The sequence below is a fragment of the Kryptolebias marmoratus genome, linkage group LG22, assembly GCF_001649575.2.
Source record: "Kryptolebias marmoratus isolate JLee-2015 linkage group LG22, ASM164957v2, whole genome shotgun sequence".
NCBI lineage: Eukaryota > Metazoa > Chordata > Actinopteri > Cyprinodontiformes > Rivulidae > Kryptolebias > Kryptolebias marmoratus.
Genome location: NC_051451.1, coordinates 28,613,718 through 28,638,999, shown reverse-complemented (window position 1 = coordinate 28,638,999; position 25,282 = coordinate 28,613,718). Strand labels below are relative to the sequence as shown.

At 40.2% G+C, this 25,282-nt stretch overlaps 1 protein-coding gene across 1 annotated transcript in view; it reads right to left on the bottom strand.

Annotated features, from left to right (window-relative positions):
• Window positions 1–1,639: 1,639 nt before the first annotated feature.
• The window catches only part of dntt (deoxynucleotidyltransferase, terminal), a 67,420-nt gene continuing 43,777 nt past the window's right edge, over window positions 1,640–25,282 (bottom strand). The window contains exon 11 of the mRNA XM_037973400.1: window positions 1,640–1,941. Coding sequence (XP_037829328.1) covers window positions 1,855–1,941 — 87 coding nt within the window. The 3' untranslated portion in view covers window positions 1,640–1,854. The remainder of the gene's footprint in view (window positions 1,942–25,282) is intronic.

The following is a 25,282-nucleotide window of genomic DNA, read 5'->3' as shown; positions in this document are numbered from 1 at the left end:
GATATTCTTTCCAAGCTGAATTTAGGGAATTTTCTTTTCTCAGCGATAATTTATTCTCTAAAACCAAAATAATCAATTTCAATTTGGGTTTGCATTAGTGAATATTTAATGCAGAGAGTAAATCCCATTTGAAAAACAATTAGAGGAAAATAGATCATGACTGCTGTGAATTTATTTTGAGGTCAGCTTGATTTAATTTGACTAAAATGTCATAGGGGAAAAAGGGTATTTTATTCTTTTAATAAAGTCAGAACATTAAGTAACCTAAAGCATTAGGGTGCTCTAACTGGTTAATGATGCAACTTTAACATTTGTTTTGTGTCAGTGAGGCTGAAAGGACAAAAAAAGAGATCGGAGCGTATGTAGCCTGGGTCAAGTTCTCAAAGTTTTGGACTGTTCTAGTTAAAGATCTTTAAATAGGGTGATTCACTAGAATGTCATCAGTCTTTGTTCCTGTTGGGGCATCATGGGAAAAAAGTGGAGTCTGAGCATCATAAAATGGGTTGGTTGTTTGGACAGCAGGGTTGGTCCTGTCATCACTGGAGAAGGACTCGTCCACATTTTCCTCAGGGATGCAGTCGGTTGCAAAAGTCTTCATCTTTTTCTTTTATTGCTTTACAGCCTGGAATTTAAATCTATTTTCAGTTTGTTTATGAGTAATATTCTAAAAATGTAAAACTAGAAATTATATCCTTATGTTCTAACAGAATCAGCAGCAGTCCATCGCTTCTAAGTAGTGCAGGTTACCACCAAGAAAGAGACATCATGAAGACCAAGGACCTCTCCACACACAGAGACAGATCAGGAACCAGAACCCTGAAGATCCACAGAGCTCCATTAAATCCATCATTAGGGCTCAGGCACAGTCAGGTGAAGCAATCTCAGGTTTTTGGATTTTTGTTTGTGTTGCAATTAAAAGGATTTGTCTTTGCAAAATGATAGTTTAGGGGTGTTTTTGCATAAACTAATCCCCCAAACACACACACCATTACTAGAGTTTACTCATTAGAGAGTCATTGTCCTGAAAAATAAGGCCAGAAATCTTGATAAACAACTTTGACAAGACAAACTTATTAAAAGTCAAAGTAAAGAATAATGAAAGCTGCGGATGCTTGGATCTATTTATGTTGTTACTGAACTCATTTACCTTCCATCTGAATTCTCCAGGAGTCCCTGGTGCAGCTGATTACCTCCAATTCAGCCGACTATCCAGGGAAGGGCAATAAATGTGAAACAATGAGCAGAGACTAGGGGTCTTTGAATCAGGGAATTCCGGTTAAATGATCTCCAGTGGACGCGGGGCTTAAATGGAGGCTAAATGCAATGCGAAGCACTCGTCTATCCGATGCTCATTACCCGCCTCTCGATTCCCCCGGAAACCTGGCTCAGCTTCACGCCGAGCACTTTCATGCCAGGAGGAGGGTGATTACAACATTTTGTTCGACAAAAAAGCCTCCCTTCCCCCTCCCCTCTTGCATGGCTTCCTGTTTTCTCCCTCGCCTTTCTTCTCTCTCAGTGGTCACCCCTTACCGACTGCATCTCGCAGGCACTGCAGGCAATTCTTACGCTATGACTGATTTACTTTGTCCTGCTGGTGATTACGACACAGAGACAGGCAGACCCTGAATGGTGCGAAGAAATGTTTATTCACAGTCAGACAATAGTGAACAAGTTGAATTATGGATCACACATCAGCGTGGAATCCAGGCGACTACGGCAACAACTAAACTAGCAACAGCAACACTAAAGAGATTGTTTGAATCACAGGAGAGGCTTCAAACAGCAAGCAGATGGTGGAATCAGTGATGTACGCGCAGCACAGGGTCTCATCCATCCAGGGCGGAGAGCGCAGGCCTACGCATTCCTCTGCCAAGGCTCGATGTACTCGAGGCCCAGATGGTCAAAGATGTCCTTTTCAGTCGTCGCCGTCAGGAACTCCTTCTAGAGAGAAGAAGACGAGCAAACACACAGTCTCTGATTTGTGCAAGAATTATAATGTTGATCCTGTTTGTGTCTGTTAGCAAAATGCCTCATGAACCACTGGACAGATGTTACTGAAACCTTTAGGAAATAATCACTGAATGTACAGTGCCTATAAAACGTCTTCACCTTTTTTTACTGCTATTCTAAAATCAGTCATGATCAATATAAATTGGTCTTTCTACATAATAATGTCAATTAAATAAAACATGTAATGCAAAATAAATGACTGCATAAATAAACTGACAGGTTCAGCCACTTGATGCTAGTAGTCTCACAGTTAGTGGAACGGGAATCACCTGAGGGCAGTGGATGTGTCTCAAGTGATTGCAGCATAAGAACATTTATGTCTGGAGGGTCTGTTGGCCGGGTAATCAGTATTCCTGGCTACCATTACACCTCGAAGACAAAAGAACACTCCAAGCACCTCAGAGAAAAGATTATTGAAAAGTAAGAGTCAGGGGATGGGTACAAAAGGAGTTCCAAGACCCTAAACCTCCCCACAGGTTCTGATAAAACCATCAAGAAATGAAAGTAATGAGGTAAATGTGTAAATCTATCAAGACCAGGCTGAGTGACCATGAAGAAGAGGAGCAGTGAGAGGCCATCACCTGTGAGCTCTCTGAAGGAGCTCCAAGCTTCAGCAGGTGAGATGGGACACACTGAGCTATAACAACCGTTGCCAGGTTCTTCACCAGACTGAGCTTTATGGGAGAGTGGCGAAGAGGAAGCCGCTGTTGATGAAAACTCATTAAATCTCAACTAGAGTTTGCCAGATGTCATGTGGAAGACTCCAGGGTCAGCTGCTTGCCGGCAGCCAGCCCTGGAAGGCTTGTTAAGATGGAGGGTAAAACACAAGGAAATCCTGCAGGACAATCTGATGCTGTCGGCAGAAGAACTACAACTTGGGAGGAGATTTATGTTTCATCAAGACAGTGACTTACAACGAAAACTACACAGAAATGGTTTAAAGACAAGATGAACGCTCTGGAGTGGTCAAATCAAAGACTAGACCTAAATCCAATAGAGAATTTGTGGCTTGACTTGAAAAGGTTGATGTCTGATCCTCACACAACCTGACAGAGTTCAGGCAGTTTTGTAAAGAATGGAGTAAAGTTCCAGTGTCCAAAGACTTATCCATCCAGAGTCAGGGCTGAGACTGAAGCTTGGACTAAATACTGACGTGAAGGGGGGTGAATATTTATGCAAGTCACTGCTTTTACATTACATATTTTTATTTAACTTGTAATAATCTGAAGAAACCTGATTTCACTTTGTCACTGAAGAGGATATTTTCTTCAAAAGAATATTTTATATTTACAATGACAGATTTATAATAGCACTAAAAATAGTAAAAGGCAAAGGATCAAGCAGAACTTTTACGGCTACAACTCCATCATTTCTAACCAGAAGATGATCTTAATCTAAAACTGACATGAATATGAATCCCTTCAAGGAATGATAAGTCTTTCATTAAATGTCTCAGGACAACAACTATGCAGGAAGATGTTTTGTCACAAACTTCGACCTCTGTTGCAAGCTGTGAGTATTGATTTAAACCCGTTTCCTCCCCGGCGGAGCTCAAACTCAGACACTTCATGACGGCACAGATTTACGTTTGAAAATCTACCTCTCCTCTCCAACACAAACACTCCAACCTTGCTGTAAGTGATTGCCCTCCTCAGCAGATGAGTATTTTTCCTGACAAATCACGACAGGGCTATTAGGCGCTGGACGTTTACCAGAACAATGTGATGGCTTACGTCTCTATAGGAGCGGTGACGAGGCATGACTCACCTTGGGAGTGAGACAGCCTGGAGAGAGAGTGTGACACGTCCTGCCTTCAAGTGCTAAACTGGACCTGACACCAGAGCTTGTCAGCTCCCACCGTCAGCCAGAGGCAGGGCTAAGAGAGAGAAAGTCGCAGGCAGGAAACCACTACAAGGCATGTCTCCCTCCATAAGGACTTGTTATTTTTATTGTAAATGACAGGGAGGCCACGCTGCAGAGAGGTTTGGATGCAGACTGCAAGAAACTCTTTTTAACAAACATGGGTTAAAATTAACTGCAGTTTATATAACTTGGGTTTTTGGCTGTGGTTTCTGTCTGCAGCGTAACAAACCTGGAGATGTGAGAATGTTGCTTCTGCAAAGTGTAGAAGAAGAAAATGGCTTCCTATGGAAGTTAAAATGATAGATGAGTTTATTGCCGTTCACACAAATACATTGAGAGGAGATTTATTATCCAACAAAACAATGACAACAAAAACTACACAGAAAACAGGATGAATGCATTACAATGTGTGTGCTTTGAAATGCTTGTTTCCCACAAGTTAACTTTATAAAAGTAAAACATTAAAAAGTTTAAAAAGAGCAAATATTTTAAGAATAAATTCAAAAGCTGCCCAAGCGTCAGAACCATTTGACACCATTAGCTGACATTTTTCTGCCAGTTCTGTTTGTTTATGTTTAGAAAAGTCTTATTCTGAACTCATTAGGAACTCAAATTAAATGAGGGGATGTGATTGGTTTATGTATAAACATATCTTGACTGGCTGCACAAACTTAAACTTATTATTTTGAAAAAATAAAATAAGGTGAGACGTTTTGTAACAAACTGCATATGTGGCTCCGAGGTTAAAGTTTATCTGAGTGCTTGTCTTCCTCACCCTGCTGGACCTGAGGTTGTAGTTTTTAAGAGCTGACCAACATTTCTAGACCTAGTTTCAACATGTTACTGATCTGGAATTAAAAAGTAGAGCTTTGCAGAAAGGCATACAGCAGAAGTTTTAAAGATCTCATGTAATCTGTGGCGTTGATGACCCTCAGCTCCTACCACACCAAATATTTGCTCAGTAAAGCTGAATTAAAGTCATTTGTGTGTTTGCTGAAGGATCATCTCACCAGGCTGTGACTGAGCAGCATTCATGAGGGAGTCTCCAAAATGTCTTGAAACATTCGTGGGGGGGTTCCCAGTTTCCTTTTGAGTCCGAGGCTCACAGTTTTGTTGTTGAATCTGAACACGTTCAACAAAAATTGTGCAACAAATTCTCACTGAAAATGGTTAAAGAATTGTCATGGACATCTCAAAGCCTTCTCAGTTTTGTTTCTGTAAATTTTAAAGCTCTGGAGGAATTTTGACTCCTGCAGGAGGAGAAAGCATCAGAAGCTACAACCCTGAATATCCACACTCAAAAACTACGATTAGCCATGGCGTCCATCTTCACTCGGGTTGACTCTAAAAGTTAATTTGTTAAGTGTACTGTGGTTCATGAAAAATTTTGTTAACAGACCAACATGCACAGAAACACACAGACACAGGTGATTACATCATTTCCCTCCTTTCATGGCAGAAGGTGATAATCAGACAAACAGCTTAGCTTTTTTTCCTCCTGCTCAATAAAACCTTTTCTCTCCAGAAGGTCGTTCCGGTGAAACGATGTTACATGTGGCTGAAACCATCCGATGGATCCATTAACAAACGCTGCCCATAGTTTTCACAACCCTGAGGCCTTTCATTGCTCCAACCACTCCAGAACACATGAAATGCAGACTCACATCGCTGCAGTTTATAACATGGCACGCTGTAGTGGATTAAACAAACGAGGGAGAGAAGGTGGAGGCAGTGGAGGAGGAGAAATGGAAAAAAAATATCTGAGTGCTAGCAAGACCAAAGTGATTTAGAGTATATGTGGACGTGACGAGGTCCGCTGTTCAGAGAAAGCTCCAGAGATCAGGCTAAAGGAGAAAAACACGAGGCACAGATGAGATTTCAAACATTACTAAATTGGACATTGTCCTCGTTTCGCTGCGCTGCCGTGTTTCTCAGTTCCTACAACCCTTCTATGCCCTCAGGTAGATGCTGCTTTATTTACTTACCCCAACACAGCATGGGCTCTGTGGGAAATAAATCCTCAAACTGTGCTGCATATACCTCTAAAACCTCCCCTATAGGCATCTACTTGAAAAGGCAAAAAGTATCTTTTATTCTGGAGGTTTTTATATCACAGAGCTTGGAGTGGAGAAACAGAGAAGCAGTTAATTAGAACGAGAGGTTATCTGTCTGAGACATGACTGGCAAAGCATCAGCAGCACGAGCCAGGACAGCAGCCATGTGTGTGCGACTGCGAGCCGGTGTCCTTGAATTAATAAGGTAATCAACAACACGTTTCTCTGTCCGTCACATAATGACATCCCTCACGGACATCAACACACACACACACACACGTTCCTGCAAAACATCTGCCGCCTCTCTGCTGCCCGTCAACCTCTCTGTGCCACCCAGCCGCTGCGCGATGGAAGGACGGATGGACATGGCTGCTGGCCCAACGCTGATCCGATTTACCTGACATCAACCAGGGAGGGGGGACAAAGATGGGGACAAACCTGCTCAGATCTGGCTGGAAGCAACTACAGGACACAAAGATGGACGAAGCTCAAAGCACCAATGGGTTTTCCACAGAAAAAGAAAACAAATAAACGCTTAATATTCCTTGAAAGAATGCATATCGCCCGCCAAATTCAGGCCAGAGTTTTAGACTCGGAGTATTCTATGTTGAAAAATGACAAAGTTGGAATAATTTTAGTTAAACCTTGAAATAATAATCTGCACATGATTTGTTAGTTCTTAGATTGTTGTGAATAACTCTCAGCTGCTACCACATCTGTAATCATCTGTATCTGTAACATTCAGTTCTGTGCAGGCTAAGGTTAATTAGCTGTGGCAGCCATCTTGAATTGGGTTGATAGTTTTAGTTGTAGATGTACAGCCAATGGTTACTTTCATTGAAATCCATTCAATGGTTCATGAAATATTTTGCTAACAGACAAAAACATTGACTCCAACAGATGAGGTCAAGGTTTTAAGCAAAGATGTCACTCAATCTGTCGCTCAGTTCCTACCAAACCACATTTTATAAGAAGTGTATAAAGTAAAATAATTGATTTTATGAACTTAAAGTGAGCTTTTACAGACAGATCAAATGGACTTTAAAACAGAGGAAGCCCTTTTAATTTAATTTTTAAAAATTGTCAATTTTGTAACTGAACTGAGTGTTTTTTTACAATATGGGGAAACTATTACAATTAGCAACTTAAACATGTAAATGTACAAAATTAAGAAATTACCCTTATATGCGACTTTAAAGCCGTGGAGAAAATCAGTGTTAATGATGGAAAAAGGAGTCTGTTCAGGGAGCAGAGCTAAAGGTCATGCAGATAAGTATGCAAACACAACTTGAAATCTATGCAAATTTACTTATGTAAGCTCTCAAGCAGGAAAATGAATCTGCACACAGGCTTCACTTCGAATGCTGTCCCATTTTCAGAGTTGACTCTAGTTTGCAATAATGATTAAAAACTAAACATAAAGAGGTCAGATCGGAGGCAAGCATAAAGCTTTCAAAGCAAAATGTTTTCTCTTAATGTATTTCAGTAGATCTACAGATGAAAAGAACACTTTCATGTTGGAATTCTTTTAGTTTTCTTTAAAAACTACAAGATAAGTTTTTACTGTAAGTCTGACACACATTTCAAAACTCAAAATTCCCACTGGACTGCCGTGACCCTGAAGCCGTGCAAACTGATCCCTGTGACACTTCAGCTTTTATCTGCAGACATTCAGTCACCAACCGGTCTGCATCACGGACCGGTTCCAGCTAAGCTCGTTTCTCACTCATCGTTGTTCGCTTGTAGGTTTGTCAGTGGAAACAGGAAACAGGAAACAGGCCTGGACAGAAGGGTTCAATATTTATACTTTTTTCTGTGTTCTAAGTATCAATGATTGGTACAAAATGTGGCTTAAAGCAAAAAGGGTGAAAGAAAACAAAAAATAAGACACCCCCCGTCTATATTCCCTCTTTTCAGAAGGTTGTGAGCATCATAAATAGCGTGCGCTCACTCGATGTTGTTTCTCTGTTCTGTTTGTTTCATAGCCAGAAAAGATGCAGCACAGTTTTAAAGCTTTAACAAAATAAACTTAACTTTCTTCGCTCCACAGCTGAACACAGTAATGAGCTGCTGGCTTCCAGAGCAGCCGAGCTGAACCAAGGCAAAACTCAGGGAGGAGATTATTTTAGTTTGTAACTAAAAGGAAGATTAGAGTCAATAATCAATAATCCTTTAGTGTTATTGCTGGGAGTGGTAACTGGGGGAGGTAAAACATAGGATTGGACCTTCTTCTTCAGGAGACAGGAGCAGCTGCTCCACCTGCTCCACCGAGCAGCTCCTGACGTCTGGAAACAGGACGCAGAAACTTTCTGACGCTGTTTGATATTTGTTGGAAGTCATCTTTGGTCATAGCAGTGCTAAATCAGCTGGAGGTGATCCGGTCACACAGATTCAACCTCACTAAAGATTTCCTCACAATTCTTTCATGATTTTTTCCTTCAGCAGCGCCTCGAGAAGAAACCCTCAGATTTTTTCCCCTACAGGTATTTCATGATATTAAATCAACAAATGTTCTCATTTAGTTGGCTTCCTTGTTTTGATGGTTTAAAAAATAGATTACTTTATCACCAAGAGATCAAGAAAAAAAAATCTTTGCCTGAAAGTTAATCTGGTTTTTATTGCGGTGAGGACGAAAGGGCTGACAGGGGCAGAAAAAGTGGGACGTTGATGATGCCCCTGTGTTTTCCCCCTGCAACAATCTGCCGCACACCCACGGGCTCACAGGACATCCCGATCGAGCAACCAGAGCGGGCACAGGACCCTCACCAATCACACCGGCAATTAGCACAAGCATCATAAAGCACTGCTGTCTATAAAAGAGCGATTGAGTTTAGTGTTATCTTCATTACTTATCTTTCTCTGGCTTGCTAATCAGCCCGTGCACTGGGCAGAGAGGCAGACGGGTAGAAAATAATGGATTTCCTAATCAGAAACAAGGGGATGTTCACTTGACGTCCCTGATGTTATGGTGCTCTGCTCCCATGGAGGGGTAAACATTTGCAAATCAAAGTTATTTAGCTGATTAGGTTGCCCAGCGGCAATGAACAGACTCATAAAGTGTCTGAGAGAGGTGTAATAAAAGCCTAATGTTTTCTCTGTCTTTGTAATGTTGCCAAAGCTAAAATTAAACCCCTTAAAATTTAAGAGCATTTTCCATTTTAAGCCCATCTTGATGCTTTTATAAAACTTAACGTTTATAAGAAGCATTTCATTCAGCTGATATTGATCATGAATGTATGTTTTGGAGCAGAATGGGTTTGTTTGGACTGTAAAACACTTTAACACTTGCCCGTTCTTTAAAAACCTGAACGGATTACAAACATTTTCCCTACAGATGGTTTGTCAGAAAATATAGACTATACCAAAAAAAAAAAAAAAAAACATTTTTAAATGTCAAGAAACTCTAAGGCATTCTCTCCCTGAAATGTTTCTTTTTTATGGCAGTTTTCTAGAGCTGTAAACCAAACTAACATGTCAGAATGACCTTTGAGGAGTCAAACCATTCTGGCTGTACATTCGGTCCTTTTAAAGAAACAATCCAACCAATCAAGGGTTGCTGCACCTGCGGTGAATCTCCATCAGCAGGACTCCGCCTCCGAAGTCATTCTGCTCCACAACCGGGTTTAAAACATCAATACGAAAAGAAGTTTATCAATGATTTCTGGTGAAATAAAATCTAAACTTTAATTTTTACAAACTGTAAAAATAAAATAAAATCATCTCAAAGCTGGAAGGTTCAAGTTGCAAAGTTTTTACAACCAGCAGAGGACGGGTTAGAAGAGTTTATGTCTCCTCAGATAATTTTAGGTATCCCAGGACTTTTTAGGACACAATAACATTGTTCCACCTTCCTTGGGATCGATCATATTCCTCTTTCCATTAGAAAGATTTTAATAACCTCACCAAAAAAGGTTTTGGAATTATGAACTGCAAACCAAAAAACTGACATTTTGTAAAAGGAATTAAAGAAATTCATCAGAGTTGTTTGGGTTCTCTTCACATATTTTTTAAACCCAGTTATTTATTGTTGTTTTATTTATTTTTGCCACCATTTTAAATCAGAATAACCTTCAAGGCGGAGTCCTGCTGATGGAGATTCACTGCAGGTGCAGCAACCCTTAATTGGTTGGACTGTTTCTTTAAAAGGACCGAATATTTGCCCAGAATGGTTTGACTTCATGAAGAAGGCTGTTCTGCTAAAACAACTTGGAGTTAGGGGTCTTTTGGGTTTTTTTTTAAACTGGTCTAGAAGACTAGGCAATAAAAAAGAAAGTAATTTTAACATAATGTCAGTTTTAATTATTAAAGTTTATTTCATTTTCACTGAATCCAGGAACACCTCAAACAGACTTCAAAACTAAAACTAGTTTTTATCTGAAATATAGTCTTTGATAGAATGAAGCAAAGAAATCAGTTTATTGTTGAAGTAAATCACTAGAATAAAACCGTTTCTTCTTTAAAATATAAATATTTGTTGACGCATCAAACATTTTCCACATTTCCTTTTCTAATAAAATCCTTGTGTTATGATGGGAAAGAAGAACATCCTGTTTGTGAAGAGTTTTATGTATTGAGACATAAATGATCTTTATATGTCTCATCGATGCGACTGAGGATTATTTTATCTTTGTTAATCAGGACCAGCTGATACAAACGGGTTAACGAGGCTTTCTAACATTTAAAATATCAAGAAACTATATTTGAACTGATTGTTTGGTGAAATCTGGAACATTTTCTATAAGTTGTCTGCTCAATTACTTCTAAAAAAAACCACTAAAATTTAATGGCAAAAAGAACTGAATGCAGCAAGGCATCAAAATAACAAAAATGTCTCCACAGTAGTTTCACTTTTTTGTAATCAGAAGCAAATTATTCTGATAATTTCCCCAAACCTTCATTTGTCCAAACAAGGAGACACAAAAAGTTAATTGTTTTAATGTCTATTTTTGTAGACCGTATGTGCAAATGTTGCAGAAAATCTGAGTTATTAAAACGATCCAGAGTTCTGTGGAAAGAACATTTATAAAATCTCTCTACAAGCTCTGATACAGAACCTCGTTGTCACTTTCACGCTGGGATTTTAAAATATGACCACAAAGACAATCTAATTTTCAAGCCTCCACTGTTCGCTCACATGGACTAATCAAATTTGTCGAGTCCCACGATGGCGACGATGGCGTGCACTTTCACAGCACATTACAGCATCACAGAATCAACAGGGTGAAGCAGTGAAACTACTTCATTCCTCCTTTTATTGCTTCATACATGACCACAGAAAGACAAGCAGGCTTGAGTGTTTTCATCTATTAAAAAACGTCTCAAACTGCAGCAGGTGGGATCAGTGTGGATGCTTTTTAAATCAGCCTTCTTTACATTATTGCTTCAGTTCTTCGAGGCTTGCAGGAATTTGTTTTTTATGCAAAACCTTTTTAAAGTCATGTGACAGGATTTTCTTTGTTTTTCAGCTTATTGATTTGTAGATTTTTTTTAATATGCTCAACAAAAATCATTCATTGTTGTTTTGGTTTCTCAGGCATTGGCCTGTTGTAAGATAGAGTTTGGGTCAGATTATTTCACATTTGACTTTATATTGTTGGTGTTGACCTTATTCTTCACCTAAACCTGCATGCTGCTTCCACAGTGTGCAAAAAGCACAAAGAAAAGTCTGCACTAAACAACTGGACTAAACAAAACCCCAACCTGAAAACCTGATTTATGCGTTTTTAGTGAGAAAAGAACCAAAAATAGTCCGTTTTTATTCCAGCATGGATATTTTTCTGAGATTTAAATATTTCTTGTCAGATGTTAAGCACTTGTTACTGCGGCTCGTCTTTTTCTCATATGGACCCAAACTGTATGGCCTCCTAACGATGACAATAAATTAACTTTCTCTGCTCCACTAAAGCCCATTAATAATTAATTGGTTTGTTGAATAGGAGCTATCCTAGCATGACCAATTGGCTTCCTGCTGCACCGTCAGCAGTCCTCTCAACAAACAAACAGGCTTTGTTTCTGAACTTTTCTGTCACAGCTTTTCTCTGGATATCAGCCGTCAGAAATATTTCACTGAATTGGAACAAATTCCTCCACAACCATGTGAGAAACAGATAAAGTTCTACAGAAACCCGCTGCTGGACCAGAGGCTGGAGCCATTTTTAGTTTAGTAAAAGATGATATGGTCATTATTTAATAAACTCAAGTCGAAGCATTTAAGAACCTGAAAACGATCAGATCAGTTTTAGCTTCTCATATGTGAACTGAAAGAGGGCGGGCTTTTTATACGATTACCAGAAAATCTAACGAAGGCCCTGAGGCCACTCCTTCAGATGTTTTAGACCTTTTATTTCCTTTTTTTTTAAAGAATAAACACGTTCATCCACACACACAAAAACTGAGAGAAGAAGGTGGATGATAATTATGAATCAAGCTAAATAATATTCTGAGTGTGGATTAGTCTTTGCCACTGTGGGCATTTCTTCTCAATCAGCAACATTTGAGGTTTTCTGGTCAGTTTCTGGTGCAGAAGGGGTGCATGAAGGTCATTACAGACAATAAAGTCTTTGTGGGGAAATAAAAAATCTCTTATAACCCGCCAATGAAGGCAAAAGGTGGTGATGTGTCTCTGTGTGTGTTTGTCTCTCTGTTAGCAAAATATCTCAAGAACCACTGGACAGATTTGAGATAACTCAACTCAAGATGGCTGCCACAGCCAACACAAACAGGCCTATAACTGAGTTGTTTTTACAGATATTCACCACACTGTTGGTGTTGAGGGAACATCCTTGAAAACACCATCATAACTTCAAATAACAAACAACAAATCCCTCTCGGATATTCTGTTTGAGTGAAACTTAGTATTCAGACTGTAGATGGCAGCTCTCTAATTGTGAATATTACTGTAAAAGTTTCTTTCTTCTCTGATTTTTCCCCAGTTAACTCAAATCTAATTCTCAGTTCTCTATTAGCTTGTCGTTTTTAGCTCCTCTTCTCCTGTAACTCCGTTTGGAAGGTAGAAGAGACGCAGAAACTTCTATTTTAGAACGACGGAGACCGGTCTGCTTTTGGACACATTAAACTTTTTTTACATCAGTTTCCAAATCTTTGCCTTGACACTTGTCCTACAAGTCAGCTGACATTTATCTGGACTTCATGTCTCACTTTTCAGTTTGACAGCTGGGAAAAACTTAAAACACGCAGGTGGACGATGACACATGGCAGAAATTGTGTCTCCATTCTTTCAGCCATGACCTCCACGGCGGCAGCGGCGTCTCAGCACTGTTCTAAAATAATAATAATAATAATTAAGTGTCCTTACTTCCTGCTTGGACATCCAGGTTCTCGTACCAGCACTTGTCCAGAAGTATGATCCTAACTCTTGTCATTATAAAAACAGCTGAAGTGATCATGCACCTACAGAAACTGGTTTTCTGCTGAGAAATAAAAATAAATAGGCTTGTATTTAAAGCTGACCTGTGTTAGACACATCCTGAATGTTTCAGGTGTTGATTGATGCAGCTGAACACGACAGCAGAAGGTTTCAGGATTGTTTAAAAGCAAAACCTGAAAATTTTGCATCTTATAAAACCGGTGAAGGAGAAGATCTTGGGTTGCTCCATTCTCTTTTTATTCTGGTAAAATATAGAAAACAAAGGAAATGATCCCAAACTTTACATCATATGTTCCCCAGATTACCGCTGGGGAAAGATTTCAAGGCTGAATATTTTGCTCTGAACTCGATTATCAGAATGACTGACGGCTCACAGCAGACTGAGGCAAGCCTGAAAAGAAACTTATTTGGTTGGACTGGAGCGTCCACTGATTAATGTTTCTGTTAACCACCGCCTGGTTGCAGTCCTGCTCGCTGTGGCCCGAAGGTTACCAGCTACATCCTGCGACCCGACGCCAGGACGACTGAAGCGTCCCGTCTCTTTCGGCTCGTGTTTTGTGATCAACAAGCAATGCTCCGAGCAGCTTTTAGGCTTTGAATGATTCACCTTCTGCTGACTTCTGCTGATGACCAGGTTTCCAACAAGGCTCATTGTTTAAAAAAAAAACATACTTTTTAAATTTCATCTTGATTAAATACTAAAAATGAGCAGAATAATTCAATATGTACAGTATATGAGTCAAGGCTCTTTGTTGCATCATAAAACCTCTGAAGATGAAGATGATCATATTTACCAGGAGCAGCCGGCCTGTAAGGACAGGTGAGGCTAAGCCCGGTCAAAAAAAATCATTAGCCCAACAAAAGTAGTTCCTCCTAATAAATAATGCAAATATTTAATGACTTAGCTTGTTGTAATTTTAGTTTCTAGCATTAGAAAAGGCAGAATCAGTGAAAAATAAATTTTATTCAGCAGCTTGGAGCAGAAAAATCAGCCGTGAACTGAACACAGGAAACTAAAGACAGAGGAGAGACAAACAGCAGGACATTTTCTCCAACGTGGTCGACCTTCTGTGCTTTTAGCCGCTTGGATCTTATTTAACTGAAGGTAACGGTTATTGCTTCAAAGCAAAGGGATGAATGTTAATATATGCACGCAACACTTCTGTTTTCTAATTTTTAGAAATATTTCCCAGATCCCCCTCCACATTCAACGTTGTTAATCTGGAGTAATATTGCAAAATTATTACTTCAAATCAAATTATACATCTATCTGTCTGTTTGATTTTACGCAGTTAAATTAAAAATCCTCCCTTCTCTGGTGGAGGAGGCGCCCGTTTCTCTGCTTTAATTATTATTTTATTTTAATTATTAGAGCGAAGTGTTTTCATGAGACAACCTCCACCTGCAGGAGGGAGAAAGGTGGGAATTTTGTGCACCAAAAAATCAACAGAATAAATATTAAGCAACATATATCTTCTCTTTTTTCATAGAAGCTGGAATGCTAATTGCAGAATTTATGGTTAATGATTGATGAAAACAATCAGTTTGTTAGCCACTTCAACTTCCAGTCCCACAATGTCATCTCTCTGAAATCTAAAAAATAAAGATTGAACACATTTGAGACGAGATGCAAAAAACAAAATATAAACAAATGCATTTCATTTGAATCTTTTTTATCTGTTCTAATTACCAAAGACTGAGTTGGATAACTATACAGAGAACATTTTGTCTTAACAGAAGCTAATTTTTAATCAATTAAAAGTCGGAGCTCAGTGAATTAATTGTCTTAATTGTGACATCAGCACGAGTGAACGGCCACAAACGTCAGCACACCTTGGACCAAAGGGAAATCAGCTTCAGCTTTCTGTCCTGGCACACACACACACACAGACACACACACACACACAGACACACACAGACACACACACACACACAGAACAAGATGTGGGCTTAGATTGGTCACATAAAATGTAAACAGTAAGCTTCCCAGGTCTCTAAACACTTTCAGTGTTTAAAACTCAGCATCCGGCTGGTGTTATCACTTCTTTGTCCCCGAGGCCTTCTTCACAGTGGATGACGTTAAACAATCAGCCAGAACATGGACGACCTTTGCAGGGTCTTGGCGAGGTCTTCGGTTGTGTATTAAGGAAACCGTGGCCTCCTCGTTAGTTATGATGGAGCGTGTGTGTCCTCGGTGGAGTGTGGTGGCAACATATCCATCAGACATGTCGATGTGGCTTGGTCTTTGAGAATTTGAAGTAGCCACGCTGGCCTCGTGTCTAAGGTTTAACCTCATCCCAGCTCCACCGTGCTCGCAGCATTCCAAGTAAGTCATGGTGACACTGTTACTGCTGTTCTCACTACAACTGATAGGACTGAGGCACACTTTGATCACATGGCTGCAACAATTAATCCAAACTCTCCACACACCAATACTGAGCTGTCCTCCACTCACCTTTTAGACTCAAAGCAAGAAGCTCTTGTTCTCATCAGGCCTGTTAGACCAGGATAAAAGGATGGATGAATTGATCCTTTTCCACAGCATGGCCACACAAAGACCACACCACAAACCTGAACCAACCAGTCGAGTGTTGCTGTAAATAAATAATGGGGTAAACTGAAATGGACTGACTGGGGGGGGTTTCAGTGCTACAGCAGGAGCCAGGTCAATTAATGTTACATGACAAGCAGACCTGCTAAACACCAAGCCTTCCTAAAACCTTCTGCTGTTTGGTTTCATCAATAATGAAGCTGGATCAGTCTACTCGGTGAGTACTTCTTCAGGCTCACCAACAAGCATCCACCCCCAAATCTGTTGGTATCCTTGTTTGTCCTCTCCTCCCACCTCCCAGATCCAAAGCCTCAAATCATTTCTCCTCTTTGCAGCGAACATCAAGATAAAATAGACTGGAGGTTGCAGGATTCCAAGGATAATAGCGCGCTATTGAATCTCATTCTTTAGTGATGCAAAATACAAGCACAATGGAATCTATAAATACTTCTCATCCTTTATTTTCCCCCATTAGGCACTGGTAACAGGCACTGTGTGGGCGGATGGGCGGCTGGAGAAGAGGAGGAAGAGCTCGGGGTGGTGGCAGGGGAAAAGAGACGAGAGAATTTAAGTAGATTAAGTGAACAGATAATAATCTCACGCATTACTCAGAGATGCTTTTCTTTTCTTTCCGTTCTCCTCCTCTAAATGTATGCATCATTCTTCTTTAGCCTGTAATTTCCCTTAATTTCACTCCATCTTTCAAAACTTCCTCCTCTGTTAACACAACCCCTGCCATGCGATGTCTGTCACTGATTTATCATCGATGCTACCAGATGTACTCGTGCCACTGAGGGCTGATTAGATGACCCTTAAAGTCAGAGACTGTCTGACTGAAGAGCAATAAAATAATAAATGTACAGTTTTCTTGTTCTACTCGTAGCGGCCACTCTCAGCTCTCTTCTAACAAACGGCACATTTACAGTGCAGTCTGTAAACCACAGGTGGACATTTATTTTCTCTCAGATGGCTGTTTTGACTTACAAATGCAGATAAATTAGTTGGTCCCCCTACAGCTCATTGAAACAGGGCTTCATTTCTTTGAAAAAGTGATTCATTTCAAAGCAACCGTCTAATGTACATATGTCTGCATGCCTTCAGTATGTGAGGGAGTAAACAGAATCATGTGAGAAGATATGGTTTGTTTTATTTTAAAAGATACTATTAAAGAGTCAAATCTTTGCACTTTAGTCATGTTTTAAACTAACTGCCTGACCTTAATTAGTATCGCAGGAGCATTCAGCCTGTTTAAAGGAAACAAACAGCCACTGGGTGGTTTGGTTTGGTTGTGTTCACGACTCTGAACATGGAGCAGAAACCAAAGAGCCGTCTGAGGAGCTCAGAGAAGATTAGAGATCTCCATGTTTAAAGGTAGAGTCCATCTCCAAGCAGTTCCATTAAATCCATCATTAGGAAACAGAAAGATGATGTCACCACAGCAAACCTGCCAGGAGAGGGTCGACCACCAGGAGGATATGAATCAGAGGGACATCCAGGAGGACAAAGATAACCCTGATGGAGGATCTGTCCACAGGACCACTAGAAGCTGCTCAGAGCTGAGCTTCATGGAGGACCAGCAGGACAATGAGCCTAAACCCTCTGCTGAAGAACCAGTTAAAGGTCCTGGAATGGTCCAGTCAAAGCCCAGACCTCAGTCCAGCTGAGAACCTCTGGTTGTTGGACACAAGCAGCACCGTCCAACCTGAAGGAGCTGCAGACGTTTGGACATGAAGAACGGACAAAGTCTAGGTTAGACCTGATGGACCAGGACCACGGAGACAGACCTGAAGAGACCTGACGGACCAGGACCACGGAGACAGACCTGAAGAGACCTGATGGACCAGGACCATAGAGACGGACCTGAAAAGACCTGATGGACCAGGACCATAGAGACTGACCTGAAGAGACCTGATGGACCAGGACCATGGAGACGGACCTGAAGAGACCTGATGGACCAGGACCACAGACGGACCTGAAAAGACCTGATGGACCGGTACCATAGAGACAGACCTGAAAAGACCTGATGGACCAGGACCATAGAGACGGACCTGAAAAGACCTGACGGACCAGGACCACGGAGACGGACCTGAAGAGACCTGATGGACCAGGACCATGGAGACGGACCTGAAGAGACCTGATGGACCAGGACCACAGACGGACCTGAAAAGACCTGATGGACCGGTACCATAGAGACAGACCTGAAAAGACCTGATGGACCAGGACCATAGAGACGGACCTGAAAAGACCTGACGGACCAGGACCACGGAGACGGACCTGAAGAGACCTGATGGACCAGGACCATGGAGACGGACCTGAAGAGACCTGATGGACCAGGACCACAGACGGACCTGAAAAGACCTGATGGACCGGTACCATAGAGACAGACCTGAAAAGACCTGATGGACCAGGACCATAGAGACGGACCTGAAAAGACCTGACGGACCAGGACCACGGAGACGGACCTGAAGAGACCTGATGGACCAGGACCATGGAGACGGACCTGAAGAGACCTGATGGACCAGGACCACAGACGGACCTGAAAAGACCTGATGGACCAGGACCATAGAGACGGACCTGAAGAGACCTGATGGACCAGGACCATGGAGACGGACCTGAAGAGACCTGATGGACCAGGACCATGGAGACGGACCTGAAGAGACCTGATCCTGGAGCTGCTGCAGGATTTATTACATGCCTATGCATACTTTTAGTTTTATTTAAAACAATATTTTTCTTCATTTTAACTTCATTAATCTGGAGATTTTATTGGAAAATATTGCTCAAAATAAAATTACAAATCAAATTAAATTCCAGGCTGTAAGGCAACCAGAAGAAAAGAACCCAAGAGGGGTGAATACTTTGCCAGGAACTGTATAATCAATGACTATTTTCTGAGTTTATTAAAGTCTAGTGGTTCACAAGATATTTTGCTAACAGTCAAATGAGCACACCGTCATGCTACGGGCAATAATCAGTGTAAAACTCATCAGTAGTAAATTTCTATAAAAGCAGGAAAGTAAAGATAAAACCAGAAACTGGTGGAGCATTCAGAAAGCTCCACATCAGCAGGCTTATTCCATCACGGTGCAGCATTTTTACAGCAGCCCTCCCATTTCACACTCCCCAGTCATTCTCATTAAAGCCCCCTAATTGTTTCTCTGACCTCTATAAGAAATGACCCAATCACGCGGCGACTGTATCCTGAAATTAATGTTCATATTAGCATCGTTCACCTGTCATGGGAATATCATTTCCTGGGTGTCAGGAGCTCACAGACATCTTATTTAAAGAGAAGAGGGAGGAAAGAAAGTTTCTCAGGAAAATTCAGTACAAAAGAGCTGGAAGGCAAAAAGGATTATTCTAAAGAAAACTTAACAAATGTCCAAATTAGCTGCTAAAGAAAACTAAATTATCAGCATTTTGGGGTAAGTTTTAAGTCCCATTTTTGTAAAAAAAAAAAAATATATATATTCAAACGTTCAAACCAAATCTCAGAATACTTACAACAGAATTAGTCATCTTTCCAGAAAAACCTTCACATTACATTTCGTGCGCGTTTCTGCTGTATATAATTCATTCTGATGTACCTGTCTGCAATCATTCCTTCTTCAACTCAGCCTTTCAGAACCGACCCAGGGACAGAACAGAGAAAACGTCCAAACCGACGTGATCAAAGCAAATCCTTGAAATGAAAAACTCCTTGAACCTCTTTTTTTGACTGACAGAGGAAAAAATTGAAATTTGTGCAAACAAAGAAACTCTGGTGTTGGTAATGCTGAGTGACAGCTCCCTTTGAGAAGGTTTTTTTAAGCAGAAGAAGAAAGTCGGACCTGTTGCATGACTGCAGCTTTAATATGAACACTTTCAAGGAGAGGAAATCTTCATTTCAGCGCCTGAACACAGACGGAAGGCAAATAAATGTGAATTAGTGCTGAAAACTAACCCAAAGAGAAATAAAACGAGAGAATTTCTGCAGAAAACTTGAAGGGTGTTGATGTAGCTGCTGTCTGAAAATCCAACAGGACTTTGTAAAAATCTAAGATGGGATAAGACAAGTTAAAAAGAGCCATCACTTCCTGGTTTAAAGAAATGATTTTGAGGTAAAATATAACTGAACCTGTGGAAGCGTGGCTGTGTTCACTCTGCACTCTGAGGGAATTTAACAGAAAACCATCAGTCTTAAAGCAGGGAGAGGAAAACCATCTATGTTTGGGTTTATAATTTATAAATGTAACAAAGAGTTGTTGGAGTCAGAAAAGTTTGTTTGCAAAAGATTTTAGGAATCTAAAGAATTTGACATCATCAACTGTCAGCTGAAGATGGAGAAAAGAAATCCTCCATCTTAACCTGTGATTGTTAAAGATCTAAAACCTCAGTTCAGTCATTTAAGTCCAACTTTCTGTTTAAACTCTGAGCTGCAAACAGGACTCTAACATCTCCTTTAGTTTGAGGATGTATGCAATTCAAACAAAGATTTAAGGTTGAAAGTCACTTAATGTTCCTTTCTGATAGATTTGAATTGTTTTTGCAAAATAAGACTTGTTTAACTTGCAATGAGAGTTTGTTTGAAAGCCAGTCGTATCGCTGCAACAGCTTCTAAAATGTAAATATCCTGTCTGGACCCTTAAATAATGAAGTTTTCCAGTTTGCATTTGATTACATTATACTATCACTATCAATCTGCAAAATAAACATTTGTTTTCTGAATCTGAAAGATGAAAAGTTGGAGTTATCCTGGGAACTTGATACACAGAAAATGCCAGTTTAACAGGTCTGAAAGGTTTGTTTTAAATAAACATGGTTCCAACCCTGCAGCTGATGATCTGTCTGCATCACACTGACTGGCTGCCTTTATACAAATTATCCATCCATCCATTGTTTTACCTGCCTTTCCCTTCAGGGACAGGAGAACTGGTGCTTATTTCCAGCAGTTATTGGGCCAAAGGCAGGATGCAGCTTCAACAACCACCGGTCCATGACAGGAGCATCTTAAAGACAACCATTCACTCACACTCAGGGAAGCTAACATGCAGGTATTTGTTGTGTGGAAGGAAGCCAGAGAACCTGGAGAAAACCCACACATGTACAGGGAGAACATGTAAACTCCTCACAGAAAGGCTTCGGCCAGGTTGTAAACCTTCGACCATCTTTCTGAGGCCACAGCTCCAACCACTGACAGTCTTCAGTCTTATTCAGACTGAAAACTGTAGGTGGGACTTCTCTCGAGTGGTTATTGTTCTAAATGGAGCCCTGGGGGTCATGGATAGAAATAAAACTTGAACTTCTCCTCAGTTTGGATGGGAAAACATGAAAACACAACATCGAAAGTGAGACAAGGTTTAGGGAACGTCTACAAAATGTAAAACCAGACTGTAATACTCAACATCTTCAATAAAGTTCTGTATTTTTACCTAAATCACATGAAATATTTATAAATGAAATCTTTACTGTCATTCCAGCAGTTCAGTTAGAAACATGTCTGTTTATACAGATCAGGAAACTGTTTCTCTTTGTGCTTCTTTACTGACAGTTCTGAAACATTTATTCAGTTCAGTTTGACTTGTTTTTATTAAAATTAGTCTTTCTGTTGCTGACAGGAGGTGATGTTAGTAATTTTACAAGTTTGATGGCTTGTTTCAAAGTTAGTGAATCTAGAAATAAGAATTGTTTTTTTAATGTTACTGAACCCAATCGATGGTGTGATTTCTGGGAATAAATCTGTGCACACATTTAAACAAAGGAGGTGGATTCTTAAGACGTCAGATTATATTTTTACTGTGACCCTCCATAGTTTCACATGCAAAGGACAAACATATGATAATGTGTTTTTTTCTTCTAAAAGATGCACATTTCCAACTCTTTAGTTGCTGTTTCTTTGGTGCCAAAACTGCAAAGTCATTCTGTCAGCTGCTTCAGTTTTTCTGCTTACTTTCCTTCCACAAAAATGACATCTGCAGACATTTAGTGCTGGCAGAGCAGCAGGCTTGTCTTTACTTTGTGACAACACTCAGAGAATGCACATGTTTGCAACATTCAGGATAGTCCAATTTTCTAAATCCTGTTTACAAATCCGACTGACTCTTGTAATCTGTCATTTTGTGTCTTTATCTCACCAGTAGGTCCAAGATTCTTTGGGAGCGTAAGACAAGGTATTATGAGTTAAATCTGGAGCTGACGGCCTGAAAATGTGAGATATGTTCAGTTTTTTTAAATCCTGCAGTCTGAGCCCAGCTTAAGAAGCTATTCCTCATCCACCTCTGCTCAAACATGTCTTCATGCAGCCGATTGGTCCATTTTTCGATAACCGCCCAGTTTCTCCAAGGCAGAGTTGTCACATCAGACTGTTAATGGTTTTTATTTTTCTCTTTTTTTTTTTTTTTTTTGCTGTTGTTCTGGGGACGATAATTGGCCATTTTTTGATATCTAACCAGCAGTGGAGAGAATGTTATTACCCAAGGTGACGTCTTTCCCTGTAGTTTTGACATTGATACCTACGGTGATGACATTTCTGTCTGCAGTGATAATCTGTGCACTTACAGAGAGGACCGCTCTGCCCACTGAGAAAAAGTTTCCACTCACGATCACAACATTTTACCTCACATTCCTCAGCCAGCAAAGATTGTTTTAATGGTATTATTTTGCTGTTTTGTCTTTATTTAGATGGTCATGGGTACACATTTGTTTCTTGGTCCAGTTGTTTCTGACTCATGTCTTGGTTTGTTTGCAGGAACTTTCAACCATTCGAATTGTTAAACATAAATAAAATAAACTCTGAATGGAAATATCTCTGCCTACAGAAAGATCCCAGCCTTTCAGAAAACCTTCCATTGTTTGAATCCTAAATTAGACTTTAAAATCCAAATAAATAAAAAAAAACAAAGAGCCGTAATCTCTTGTTAACACAACTGTTTAGGCATTTAATTTGGGACGCTGACAGTCATAGCAGCTTGCCTCCTTCTTGTGTAAAAGCACAGCGGAGCTGCTGGGATGAATCAAATACGATCATAAAACTGTTCTGAAGCCACTCTAGCATCATCTGGCTGAATTTGTCTAATAAGTGATAAACTGAAAGGATGAATTGTTTCTTTAATGTCATCTTTTCCTAAGCAATTTCCTGAAAAGCAGTTTTATAAACAGGCCTGTTTACCTCAGAGATGCTCTTAACCAATTAATGCCCAGAGCCTCGTACTCAGACACTTTCATGTAGTTCTTTCCAGATAATCCATCACACCAGTGATGTTTAAAGGATAAAATAAAAACTCTTAAAATCAGCATATAAGTTGTTCTATTCAGCAACAAGTTGTACAAATTGTCACAAAAACAAACCATTTAAATAAGGATTCAGGATGAATGTCTAATTAAACGGCAGCATTTAAAGAAAACTGGGTGAGGTCGGTCATTACAACCAACAGATTGGTTCTGACAGGGATTATCCACTGGAAGTACTGGTGAAGCTCCTGGCACCGTTTTGGGTTCTGGGCCTCCTGTTTTTACAACTATCGTGCTTCTGGATGTTCCTGTTTGCTCTCCTATCGTCCCAAGTCCAACAACGGATTACCGATTCAACACAGGTGGTTCTGCTGCCTGAATCTGGGCCCAGATGCTCTCCAGACCTCAACGAGGTTTGACAGCGAGCCGAGCGTAGAGGCGTGCCGACAGCGTGGGAATAATATCTACAGGACAAACTGTGCACCAACTTTCTGCTAAATGCACACAGCTGGACAAGGTAGCTGCTGATCCTACAGAGGGTTTAATCAGAAGAACCTGCAGCAATCGGACAGGATCTGGATACTTTTGGATTGAGAGCTTTATGAAGAAATAGTTTACAGAATGATGACATCTACAAATGTTAAGTTTGACTTGATGGCTCAGAATTTGTCTGAAATGTGGATCCTTCCACAGATATGTTTATTTTGGTCACACCTTAGTTTAACATGTCCCCATGGTGCAGTTATTCCAGTGTTTTCCAGGCGTACCATCCTATCTGTCAACAACACTTTCATTACTTTGGTTTTTTATTTTATTTTGGTGAAAAAAAAAAATTCAAAAGCAATAACTGATTTTCATTTGTTTTGTTTTTTGTAAATCTTTTTCTTCTTTTGTCAGTTTCAAGTTATTTCAGGGATCTTTCTGGGTTTTTATTTCTTTAATGTGTAGATGTTAAGTTTTATTGAAGCAAATGCGAGGATTGTCTATATTTTCATACAAAGTAATGATACAAAACTAATTTATCATTTGTATTATTTGTTTGTATCCATGTTAATAAACACATTAGTTAAAACCTTCTGCTGGAAACCTTTTCCAACTCATTCTCATCACAAAGTTTACAATCAGCCATACATTTTCTCATCTTTAAACAGTTTTTGTTACCATTAATAAATAAGAATGGGTCCAGAGCAGCCCTGCCTCTTTCATTAGCTGTTTATGTTGATGGTTTTTACAGTCCCTGCTGCACTGACAGGTTTTATGTGGCTGAAGAAGAGTTTAAAGTAAAAAGGACAAACCATTCAATGCTGTGGGCTAAATAAACCTCTAACAAACCAAACACAGCCCATAATAAAACACACAAGCCACAAACCAGACAAAACCTGGAAGATGGGAGGATAGAGGAAACAAAAACTTTAAATCAGATCCGGTGCAGCAATTATTGGAGGAATGTTCCTGGATGGCTCTCTTTCCACAGTGATAACAAACAGTGACACCAGCTCAGCCCGGGATCCACGAAGTATGTTTAATGAAACGCAACATCTTGTTTGGACCCATGTAAGACAAGGGGAAGAGAAAGAAATAAACTTTCCCTCTGGCTTTTACTCGATTATCTCCACTCAGCTCCCTTTTTATATGGAGGACTTGAAGACTAAACAGAGCTGAAAACACGTCTTATTTTACTAATTTAGCTCATGCGCTTGGTGCGATTCACTGCTGAAGATGTGACCAATAAACAGAAATAATTTAGTTGTTTAAAGAGCAAAAACCTCGTCTTTTGTTGAATATCATATAATCGTCGTTTCTGGTTCTTTTTATAACAAATAATAAGTTCATGCCGTCGGATGGAGATTAGTCAACCTAATAACTGTAAAAAAATTGAATTTTGTAGACCATTCCGACGGCTTTCCGAAAACATAATAGAGCCAATTGTCTCGGACACGCAAACGAGGCTCATTTGTGTATGACGTCAGCAAAGGGAGTCCCAAGCGCACCGCCATGACTGTCTCACTGGCAAAATGGATACCGGTAGTATATGTAGTAGCTCGAGCTCGTCGGATTTCAGCGAATTTGATTTCGAATCTGAGGATGAGGCCTGTCCGAATCAGGATTAGACGATGAAGAATTCGGGGAGGGCAGATTTGAATGCGATATTGATGGAATAATCCAGCCATATATGGACGAACCAGAGGTCCAACCACCACCGGACGA